Raw genomic sequence first — 11,677 nt, forward strand, 5'->3', positions numbered from 1 at the left:
CGTAGCAAGAGTTTAACTTCTCAGGACGTGGTGGAGCAGCGGGTGTTTGGCATAACCGTGAAGTTTTGGACTTGTGGCTTCAGGTAATGTTGCTACTTAGCGGCTGGTGAAACTAGCAGAAATGAGGAGGGTTTAATACGATCATGCATTTTACATGAGGGGTGGTAACCCCACTCTATACTATAAAAATGTGATTAAGATTAGAGCATAAACACGTTTTATTTCCAAAACAGAAAGGCTACGTAATGTTAGCCAGCTAACAAATTACTATTGCTATCCTAGCATATCAACTAACAGCTAGAAAAAAAGAAAAAAACACGTATCTTCATAGTCAAACTGGTATCAGTCAGCGAGGATTTTGTCCAGTTTAGATTATGTATAGATAGTGGATGTTAGGATGTTAAACAGATGTTTGACGTCTTGTGAAAAGGGTCTATAAGGCTCTGCGAAGAGGACATGCGCAGGCATTCACAATCGATCTGCACACGGATCGTTCTCTTTCCTGTTTATTGACCAATAGTAGAAGAGCTGGACGTAGAAGCCAGCCCACCTCATTAGCATACCGACGAAGCAGAAATACAGCGAAGAAATAATACAGAAATAAATACAGCAAATGGAAATATATATTCTTTTATTTATATATTTCTACTTTTATTTTTATATTGATTATTTTATTTATTATTATGTTGGATATATATTTATTCTTTTATTTATATATTTATTCTTTTATTTATTATTATGTCAGTTTTGGTCCTCCATACTCCTCATTAACATAACGATGCAGCAGATAAACAGCCAATGGAAAAACAGCGAGCAGAAAAGGGAGAAGCAAAAAAAGGCAAAGCAAAATATCTATTTTTCTTGACGGAAACTCTAACTAAATATATATTTATGCTTTTATTTCTTATCAAAATATATATTTCTTCTTTTATTTGTATATTCATTCTTTCAGGGCCGTGCAGAGACCACTAAAGGTGCTCAGCAACAAAAAAAGGGCTCATCTAACCACATTCTAGGACAAAATATGAACAAAGCCACACAGCTTTCAGAGTTTAATAAACAATGATAAATTACAAAAATGTCCATCCATCCAGCCATACAACTATGCTTATGTAAGATATTTTATTAGTAATTTCTTTCTGCAGGTTTTTTTTGTTATAGGAAAGTTTTGCAATATTCAAACCCGCAATTTAGCAAGATATGTAAATCAGAGCTGGACCACCAGACATATTTTGTCTTTACAGAATTACACTATTAAAATATAAACAAGGGCACAAAGCAACCTTTTAGTGACTGTAATCTATAAAACAGAGCTGCCTGTTTGCTGCAGTGGAGATGAAGACGGTCCATTCAGGAAAGCAGAGCTGCATCAAACTTTAAGATGGAACCGCAGAAAAAAATTGAATTGTTAATGCATGTCACCATGAGAAAAGCCTGAGTTTTGCTTAAAAAAATACTTAAAAAAAAATTTAAATCACACATTTTTTACTCATAATGTTGACTTTCTTTTTTGCAAAACAAACTTATTTGCGCTTGTCATAAATCTTTTCTTGCTATTCTAAGTTTTTTTGTGACTCAAAGTTTTGCTTGTGATTCTCACATGACGTCGTGGGCAAGGCCTAAAATCACAAAAGATTTATGATGTGTGCAAATAAAAGTTTGTTTGGTAAAAATGAGTTATTTAATTTAAAAAAAGTCTTTTAAACCAAACTTTTTCTTTTAAAGGAATCATTACAATTCCAAAAGTTTTGATTACAATTTTATTTTACTTAACTGAGGTTAGTTTTTTTTTCCCATTGAATAATTGGGAAACAAATTTAACTTCATCCTCTGTGAACCAGAAACTAAACTTAAAGTCTGTGTTGAGTTTTTTCCCTTCATTAATGTCACTTTTATTACATTCATTATATCTGTCATGGTAATTCAGGGTGAGTTATTTTTAATTCTAAATGAATATCCTTGTTGGGCTTTTATTTAAGTGTTATTCTTAAATTGTTAATATTCTGTCCTAAAATACGGTTAGATTTGCCCTTTTTTTTTTTTGATCACCTGCCTCTTTAGTGGTCTCTGCACGGCCCTGCATCTGAATCAACAAAGTAACTCTAAACTCCTGCAAAAGATTCCTGAGGTTTTTAAAAACTCCCAGCCTGGTTCATCACTCAAAACCTCAATCATGGGTCAGACTGCTGACCTGACTGCTGTCCAGAAGGCCATCAATGACGCCCTCAGTAAGGGTAAGACACAGAAAGACATTTCTGAATGAATAGGCTGTTCCCAGAGTGCTGAATCAAGGCACCTCAGTGGGAAGGAAAAGATGTGGCAGAAAACGCTGAACAACGAGAAGAGGTGACCGGACCCTGAGGAAGATTGTGGAGAAGGACCGATTCCAGATCTTAGGGGAACCTGAGGAAGCAGTGGACTGAGTCTGGAGTAGAGACATCCAGAGCCACCGTACACAGGCATGTGCAGGAAATGGGCTACAGGTGCTGCATTCCCCAGGTCAAAGGTCAAGACACTGTTGAACCAGAAACAGTGGCTGAAGCGCCTGACCTGGGCTACAGAGAAGCAGCACTGGACTGTTGCTCAGTGGTCCAAAGTACTTTTTTCGGATGAAAGCAAATTTTGCATGTCATTCAGAAATCAAAGTGCCAGAGTCTGGAGGAAGACTGGGGAGAAGGAAATGCCAAAAGGTCAGAAGTCCAGTGTCCAGTACCCACAGTCAGTGATGGTCTGGGGAACCATGTCAGCTGCTGGTGTTGGTCCACTGTGTTTTATCAAGGGCAGGTCAATGCAGCAGCTATCAGGAGGTTTGGAGCACTTCATGCTTCCATCTGCTGAAAAACTTTATGGAGATGAAGATTTCATTTTTCAGCACCACCTGCTCACAGTGCCAAAACCACTGGTATACTGACCATGGTGTTACTGTGCTCAATTGGCCTGCCAACTCTCCTGACCTGAACCCCATAGAGAATCTGTGGGATATTGTGAAGAGAAAGTTGAGAGACCAAGACCCAAAACTCTGGATGAGCTTAAGGCTATCGAAGCATCCTGGGCTCCATAACACCTCAGCAGAGCCACAGGCTGATGGCCTCCATGCTGCATTGAAGGCTGCAGAAGGATTGCTGACCAAGTATTGATGCATAACTGAACATAATTATTTGAAGGTTGACTTTTTTGATATTAAAACACATTTCTTTTATTGGTCGGATGAAATATGCTAATTTTTTTAGATGGATTTTGGGTTTTCATGAGCTGTATGCCAAAATCATCAGTATTAAAACAATAAAAGACCTGAAATATTTCAGTTGGTGTGCAATGAATCTAAAATATATGACAGTTTAATTTTTATCATTACATTATGGAAAATAATTAACTTTATCACAATATGCTAATTTTTTTAGAAGGACCTGTATATATAAGCAATAAAAGCTGGTAGCTCTTGAATTGCTACAAAATAAAGCTGTATTTCCTCCTTCAGTCCACTGGCTGCAATGTTGACACCTTGAGACCTAAATCCTGAACATCATGGCATGGAGTGGATCCCAGTTTTCCATGTCTGGCATATAACCATTCATTTAGGTTTTAAACTGGTTCTATTGATCCTGTGTCCAGACAGAGGGATAATCAGTAGCCCAGCATCATGACCTGTTTGTTCTGAAGATCCTGCAGATCTGCAGAGTTAGAGCCTCATTTTCAACAGTTTGTGTTGAAAACTAATGAAAAAACTTTTTCAACCTATAAAGGTAGAAAAAGGTTATTATTTTGGAGAAGGCTTCATCAACATCAATATTTCCACTAAATTAGAGGCAAAAAAAAAGTTTGATAGAGGAAAAGGCTCTCAGACTCTGAGCTCAAACCGAGATGCCGCAAGCCGACCAGAGATTATGTTAAAAACATTCAGTCCGTTACGATATTAGGTTTACAGGCTCTATATTTATTTTGCGATCACTAATAAGCCTCATGAACACAGTGGTGGTTGATTGGTTCATTTTAAACTCCTGCTCTGCTCGTTATTTTGATAATGAAACCAAAACGCACAGAATTACGCAACAACTTGTTGAAACAATAATTACTGAGATTATTGTTGTTGGGTCATTAATTTGAACACGTTTTGTTGATTTGTTTTTGTTGTTGTTTAATAAAGTTACGAACATTTTAAGCCAATCAGAGGAGGACGTCTCAGCTGGTCTCAGCATCCTGGCTGCGTTCAGTTTGTCACCTGATGCTGAGATCAACTCAAAACCTTCCATGATCGACGTGTTGCTCCGCTGCTCTAGAAAAACATTAAGAGTTCAGAAACAATATGAAATGGGAAAAAAAGTTATTTATTAACTGATCAAGTCTGTTTTAGATTGTTCTTGAAAAACTAATCAGTCACGGCTGCTCAGTGAACCGATTGATTTTTTACAGCAGACAGCCGCTCCCCTCTCTTGCAGGTACTGCGTACCCCGCTAAATCTTTTAGGGGTACACAGTACCCTGCTGTACCCCCCTACTTTCACCCCTGGTCCTATGAGATGGAGAAGGAACAGATTATTTGGTAGTTGAAATATCCCCCGTACTCCTCATTGCTTTGTCAAATAAAGAGCAACCATTCAAAAATTCTCAATGATTGTTATGTGTGATAGTATTATAAATTCACACAATGTGTTGGAAAACTGTGTTTGGTGACTTACTTTGTTGTCAGGTTTGAGCAGTGGTTCTTAACCTGGGTTCGATCCAACCCCAGGGGTTCGATCGAACCCCAGGGGTTCGGCGGAGCCTCAGCACCTGTAAAGACTCACTTGTGTAAAGTCGTGATGACGCCTCGCTTTGCCATCACTTGCTGCAGAGGATCACGTTATATTGCTTAGCCAATCAGAGTTGCGGAGGAGCACTGATTGAAGGAGATCCACTCAGCATGGATTTGAGTTTGTGTCTTTAATTACTTCAGCAAAACTAAATCAGAATACCGCAAAGTATTCTGTGTGTTGGCGGGGCGGGGGATGAGAAGGGTTCGGTGAATGCGGGGTTCGGTACCTCGTAAAAGGTTAAGAACCACTGGGTTTGAGTGACAAAAGTAGGAAAAAGACTGATTCTCTTGGCAATGAAAGACCTCGTTTATTTATTTTACGATTTTGTTATTGCTACTTTTTTAAACAGCAGCTGATTAAAACTGAATGTTACAATGTTGACATGATTATATGAGTTATTTTTACACAGAAATTGATCAGAAGCTTCTTGAAAATGGTCAGATCTGTCATATCCGCCTCTCTGGCTGCAATGCGCTCTCCCGACACTAGGGGACAGATTTCACAGCTCTGTGAAGCTGACACCTCACCCACGTGAAAAAATAGTCTGAGTGGTTAGTACTCCGTTTGTGGGGTGTCAGCTTCACTCAGCTGATTTTCACAGGGGAACAGCTTTTCACACAAAACCTAAACACTGAGAGGAGGCTCCACCTTGATTCTTTTTATAAGCGCGTAACCTTCCGCTTCACAAAGTAGTGCCAACCAAAATACAACAAATAAACATCATATTCAATAATTTCTGATTCTATCTTTAACATTTTTCAGAGCCATTAGACAGAATTACAATTTAGATATAACCAGGGGTGAAAGTAGTTTTAAACTCTTGGGGATAATATGGCAAAAAATAAAATAAAATAAAATAAAAAATAAAAAAATATACATAATTACTTCTTTGTGTGCCTTGGAGTTTTTGTGCTGATTAACTTTTTTGTGAAGCAATAAAAGCTGGTAGCTCTTGAATTGCTACAAAATAAAGCTGTATTTCCTCCTTCAGCCCACTGGCTGCAATGTTGACACCTTGAGATGCCATGAGACCTAAATCCTGAACATCATGGCATGGAGTGGATCCCAGTTTTCCATGTCTGGCATATAACCATTCATTTAGGTTTTATACTGGTTCTATTGATCCTGTGTCCAGACAGAGGGATAATCAGTAGCCCAGCATCATGACCTGTTTGTTCTGAAGATCCTGCAGCTTCCACTTCTCTTCCTAACAAGGCGCCTCCTCACCCTGACTCTCATACTGACAGTAGGAACCACAGAGCTCTGTTAGGTTAAAGCTCATCTTCTGAAGTTGGGATGTTTTTCCTCCAACAGGTTCCAGAGGAATCACCTCAAACCAGATGTTGGACTGGATTTTATTTCAATGACATTTGTGAATGTTAGAGCCTCATTTTCAACAGTGGAGCTATAAAGGTTGAAAAAGGTTATTATTTTGGAAAAAGTATGATCAACATCAATATTTCCACTAAATAAGAGGCAAAAATCACAATTGTTTAATAAAGGAAAAGCCTCTCAGACTCTGAGCCCAACAGCACCAAACTATTTTTTATTAGACAATTCATTTAATTTCACATAATTATCGCGGTAGAAGCCATTTGTTTGTTAAATACTTAATGAAACATATTTACTGTGTTTGATTATTGTAAATGACTTATACTCACAAAGAACGAGGTAATTAGTCCAAGTTTGTCGTTGATTTAATGTTCAGAAACTACAGTGGCTGTGATGAGCCAAGGCAAAGGTAAACAAAGGTAAAACAACCTGAACAGGTGATCAACTCTAAACCACTCACACGTTTTTACTGTCCGACTCTCTGTCATTTAAGCACACCCGTTGCCATGGCAACCTCCTGCGCTCCACAAGCCGACCAGAGATTATGTTAAAAACATAACATTCAGTCCGTTACAATATTAGGTTTTCAGGCTCTATATTTATTTTGCGATCACTAATAAGCCTCATGAACACAGTGGTGGTTGATTGGTTCATTTTAAACTCCTGCTCTGCTCGTTATTTTGATAATGAAACCAAAACGCACAGAATTACGCAACAACTTGTTGAAACAATAATTACTGAGATTATTGTTGTTGGGTCATTAATTTGAACACGTTTTGTTGATTTGTTTTTGTTGTTCTTTAATAAAGTTACGAACATTTTAAGCCAATCAGAGGAGGACGTCTCAGCTGGTCTCAGCATCCTGGCTGCGTTCAGTTTGTCACCTGATGCTGAGATCAACTCAAAACCTTCCATGATCGACGTGTTGCTCCGCTGCTCTAGAAAAACATTAAGAGTTCAGAAACAATATGAAATGGGAAAAAAAGTTATTTATTAACTGATCAAGTCTGTTTTAGATTGTTCTTGAAAAACTAATCAGTCACGGCTGCTCAGTGAACCGATTGATTTTTTTACAGCCAACAGCCGCTCCCCTCTCTTGCAGGTACTGCGTACCCCGCTAAATCTTTTAGGGGTACACAGTACCCTGCTGTACCCCCCTACTTTCACCCCTGGATATAACTATTCCACAGTAATCTTCTATACCCTGTATTAGGATTTGTTGTAAATAAGGTTTAAAATGAGCCTCCATATAGGGGTCAGCTATAGCATTCTATAAAGAAAAGCATAGCTTAAATATTTATTTTTATGCAAAGTTGTAAGGATCTTAGAAAATCCGTTGTTTGTGTAACAAATGAACTTTAATAATATTACTTTAAACACATATTTGCTTGGTACACAGATTGGCTCGTCTCTTTTCGCCAGCTCAGAGGGTTCGGGTCTGTTCATCGGCCTGGCTGGTACTGGGGCCGCTGGCGGAATCGCTGTCGCTGGATTTGAATGGAACGTGAGTAAAGAGCACAGGATCCATCCGTATCGGTTTGGTGACCAGACACTTTACAACCTGGAATGAAACACATCCGGCCTGCTGATATCTCTTATTTCTTTGGTCATTTAATGGTTTTAAAAAAAGATAAACACAGAGCGCAAAATCTAATCTTCCCTTTGTGTTTTCAAACAAAAGATCTGGATTTGCAGCTTTTGTATCCATTCTCTCCGAGGACTTGACATATTAAATCACCTTCAGGTTTGGTGTAACATGCAGCAAACAGCAGGTGGCAGCACCTTTAACTCAGCGGTGTCCAAAGTCAGGCCTCCAGGGTCTCCTGCATGTTTTAGGGTGTTTCCTGGTTCCATACTCCTGAACCAAGTGCAGAACTTCATGGCATGCTGAGGAGGCAGCTGGTCCATTTGAGCTGCTGTTAGAACAAAGACATGTCTAAAACTGGTAGGATGCCTGCGCCGTATCCTGCCAGTTTTACTCATGCCTCAACCCAACCCAGTCTGGCCTTGCAGACATGAAATAGTTGTCTTCTTCTAAAGAGCTCATAGCAGATTTGAATCATGTGTTGTTTTTTTTTACAATCTGCTCAAAACAATTTCTTTTGCTTGCCCTATCTCAGGCAACTTATGTGCTGCTGGCACTCGCTTGGATATTTGTACCCGTCTACATCTCCTCTGGGGTTAGTTTACACACACACACACACACACACACACACACACACACACACACACACACACACACACACACACACACACACACACACACACACACACACACACAGGTATACACAGGTGTGTGTTTTCTTGTCAAGTCTAGTTCTGCAGGTACATTTAGGTGCCAAAACATTTTTTCAAACAAGGAAGGATTCCCCGCCTTATAAATTCTTTAACAAGGTGTTCCACTCAGCTACTATTTCAAAACAAATGTCAAAGGTTACTCTATACCTCAATGTTGTACATTCAAAGTTGAAGTAATGTGAACTCATTAAGCTTGTCTGCTGTCAGCTATCATCACACTGATATTTAATAACTGAAGTATTCACATACTTTTTTTCCCCAAAAATTTCTCAAGCTACAATTACAAGCTTTCATGTGGTTAAATACTCTGTAAAACCCCTTTTTGTACACAACAAATGTGTTTGTCTCTATCAGATTTACACATCTAATTTGTGAACAAGAGTCTCACCACAGATTCTCAATTGGTTTTCAGTCTGGACTTTGACCAGGACTATGTTTAGGGACATTGTCCTGCTGGAAGATGAACCTCTGCGTTTTGTCTCCAGTCTTTTGGTGTCTCTAACAGATTTTCTGCTGTCAGTTTTGGTAGATGACCCTGTCTAGTTAGGTTTCCACTAACATGCATGTTTTATTTGCTCAATGAGACGGTAACATTTTATTTGACGGGTTGTGAATAAGACTGACACAACACATGTCATGAACATGAATAAGTCTCCATGAATGACTGTTGTCATAAAGTGTCATTCTGTAAATTATGACACTTTTAATACAAAGTTGACATTATTCAAAATGTCTTTGTTATGACAACTTGACATTAACCAAGAAATCATGATCTGGCACACATTTTTTATAAAAGTATTACTGATTACGCTTTAAAAATGATGTAGCTTTATGTTATTAAAGCTAAAGTGACCACAGATTGGGACTCTACCCCCACAAGATGCTGGTGGCCCATTTCACCCACATCAGAAACTGTCACTAATTGTGGGACCTTTAAAAATGTGAAAATGTGTGTTTTCAGATCGTGACAATGCCAGAGTATCTGGGACGTCGTTTTGGAGGGGAAAGGATCCGAACGTACCTCGCTGTCCTCTCACTCCTGCTGTCTGTTTTCACCAAGATATCGGTACAGCAGGAACAAAGTGACATGAGGAAAAGTGCAACAACATTACAGCTAAAAATAACACAACAAAAAAATTCAAAATGAATTTTTACTGCCTGCATTACAAATGTGTTTTGTTTGCTTGGCCAGACTGACTTGTACTCTGGAGCCCTGTTTGTCCAGGTGTGCCTGGGATGGAACCTCTACCTGTCCACTGTCCTCATGCTGGTGGTCACTGCTCTCTACACCATAGCAGGTAGACACGATCATAAAACTGCATCTATTGCATTTTGATTTTTGCTTTTTAGGTTTTAGATCCAAAATATGACATGCACAAGTGTTGTTTCTGCCTCTGATGATGTAATTAATAATTATATTCATTTGTTGTTAACAGAGTTAATAGTTACTACAAAGTCATTTGGAAGACATCTGAAAACAAATGACTGGTGAAAATGTTTCTCCCTTCGCTTTAACCAGGTGGACTGGCTGCTGTCATCTACACAGACACTTTACAGACATTTATCATGATCATCGGCGCAATCATCCTAACAATTACTGGTACGGGCAAATTGTATCATTTCAAAGCAAATTCCATCTGTAAAATACATAAACATATATAGTGTTGTCTAAATGCCATTTTCTCCAGGCTTTGCATTCAGGTAGAATGGTGATCCTGTGGTGTGTTAAAGTGAGCTTAATGAACATGTTTTTGAGGCATTACAAGGATGCTTCAACATTTTTCTTTAGTCTGTGTTTTCACTCATTTCCAGTCCAGTAACTGTACATTTCCAAAGAACCAGTGAGGTCCAATATAGGCTCAGTACAACCAGTGACTCCTTATGGTGCACCAGTGAGATATGGTGATATTTGGAGAGCTTCCTGAAGTGGTACAGTACTGCAGAGCCCCTGATCCAGTTCTGTATATAAAAAATATGAACAATGACACAGCTTGATAGTTGGAACATAGCATTAGGACCACATGGTGATTCATGAAGGGCTACTGGTTGGGTCTCATCCTGAGCAACATGTTATGGTCAGATAAAAGGACTGGACTGAAAATGAGGAAAAAATAATAAATGTTTCAGGAGAACTTCAGCATATTACAACAATACCCAAGTATTGAGTTTTAATGTTTAAAAAGTGTGTGTGTGTGTGTGTGTGTGTGCGTGTGCGCGTGTGTGTGTGTGTGTGTGTGTGTGTGTGTGTGTGTGTGTGTGTGTGTGTGTGTGTGTGTGTGTGTGTGTGTGTGTGTGTGTGCATGCGCGCATGTAGCTTTTAACAAGATAGGTGGCTACAACAATCTGGAGCAAGTTTACAGCATCGCGGTGCCAAGTAAAATTATCCCCAACAGTACCTGCCATCTGCCACGGGCTGACGCCATGCACCTGTTCAGAGACGCCGTCACCGGAGACCTGCCATGGCCAGGCATGACACTAGGGCTCACCATACTAGCCACCTGGTACTGGTGCACAGACCAGGTACATGCCAAGTATATCCAGAGCTGAAATTAGGTTTTCATTTATTAAATATTGTAAGCTGTAACAGTGTAATATGTGATTAAGGAAATTTTAACCATTTTTTTTTTTCTGAATGCTCCAAAAATTTTACTGCTTGGTTCAGCTCATGTAGAAAGACTCTAAGTTTAATGTATTGTAGAACCAAGAGGCTTTTTTTATTGATGGTAAATTTTGGTTTTAATTAACTTGGTTGATCCATTTGACAAGCTAGCGAGTCAGGCTAAACTATTTTAAAGAAATTCAAACTTTGTGAAGAAATTTCTTCTTTAGGGTGTTTCGGAGGAGCCTTAGTAGTCATCAAGTTGAGAAATTTGAAGTCATTCTTCTTCTAGTGGAGGCAAAACAGACCGAAGAAGCTCACTCTTCTATTTTAGTGAGAATATTCTTATTCTATGTTCAATAACCGTTACCTCTGAAAAACGCACGGCTGTTTTATCAGTCCTCCAAGAAGTACAGACATGAACGTGTAGACCTCCATAATCCACGGATGCTTGTATTGACTCAAACTTGAATACCTTAACACTTTGTCATGTTACAATCACAAACTTCAATATTAGGGTCGGGACTTAAATTTTTTTCTGCAAAAAAACTATCTGATGGGATGCTGGAAAAGACTATTACATGCAGGTCTGTGCAGCTGGTCTATCAGTGAAGCTATTCAAGCATAAAATAGCATCTCAAACACTTTAATAACCC

The 11,677-nt window shown here is 38.9% G+C and overlaps 1 protein-coding gene across 3 annotated transcripts in view; it reads left to right on the forward strand.

The window, feature by feature from the left end:
• slc5a10 (solute carrier family 5 member 10) overlaps window positions 1–11,677 on the forward strand; it is a 73,491-nt gene that overhangs the window by 7,584 nt on the left and 54,230 nt on the right. For all 3 annotated transcript variants that reach the window (XM_081607361.1, XM_081607303.1, XM_081607324.1), the window contains exons 3-8: window positions 7,524–7,628; window positions 8,245–8,304; window positions 9,384–9,488; window positions 9,615–9,720; window positions 9,942–10,022; window positions 10,737–10,942. In XM_081607361.1, coding sequence (XP_081463487.1) covers window positions 7,524–7,628; window positions 8,245–8,304; window positions 9,384–9,488; window positions 9,615–9,720; window positions 9,942–10,022; window positions 10,737–10,942 — 663 coding nt within the window. The remainder of the gene's footprint in view (window positions 1–7,523; window positions 7,629–8,244; window positions 8,305–9,383; window positions 9,489–9,614; window positions 9,721–9,941; window positions 10,023–10,736; window positions 10,943–11,677) is intronic.

This window comes from Poecilia reticulata, chromosome 1 (genome assembly GCF_904066995.2).
Source record: "Poecilia reticulata chromosome 1, P_reticulata-male-v2, whole genome shotgun sequence".
Lineage (NCBI taxonomy): Eukaryota > Metazoa > Chordata > Actinopteri > Cyprinodontiformes > Poeciliidae > Poecilia > Poecilia reticulata.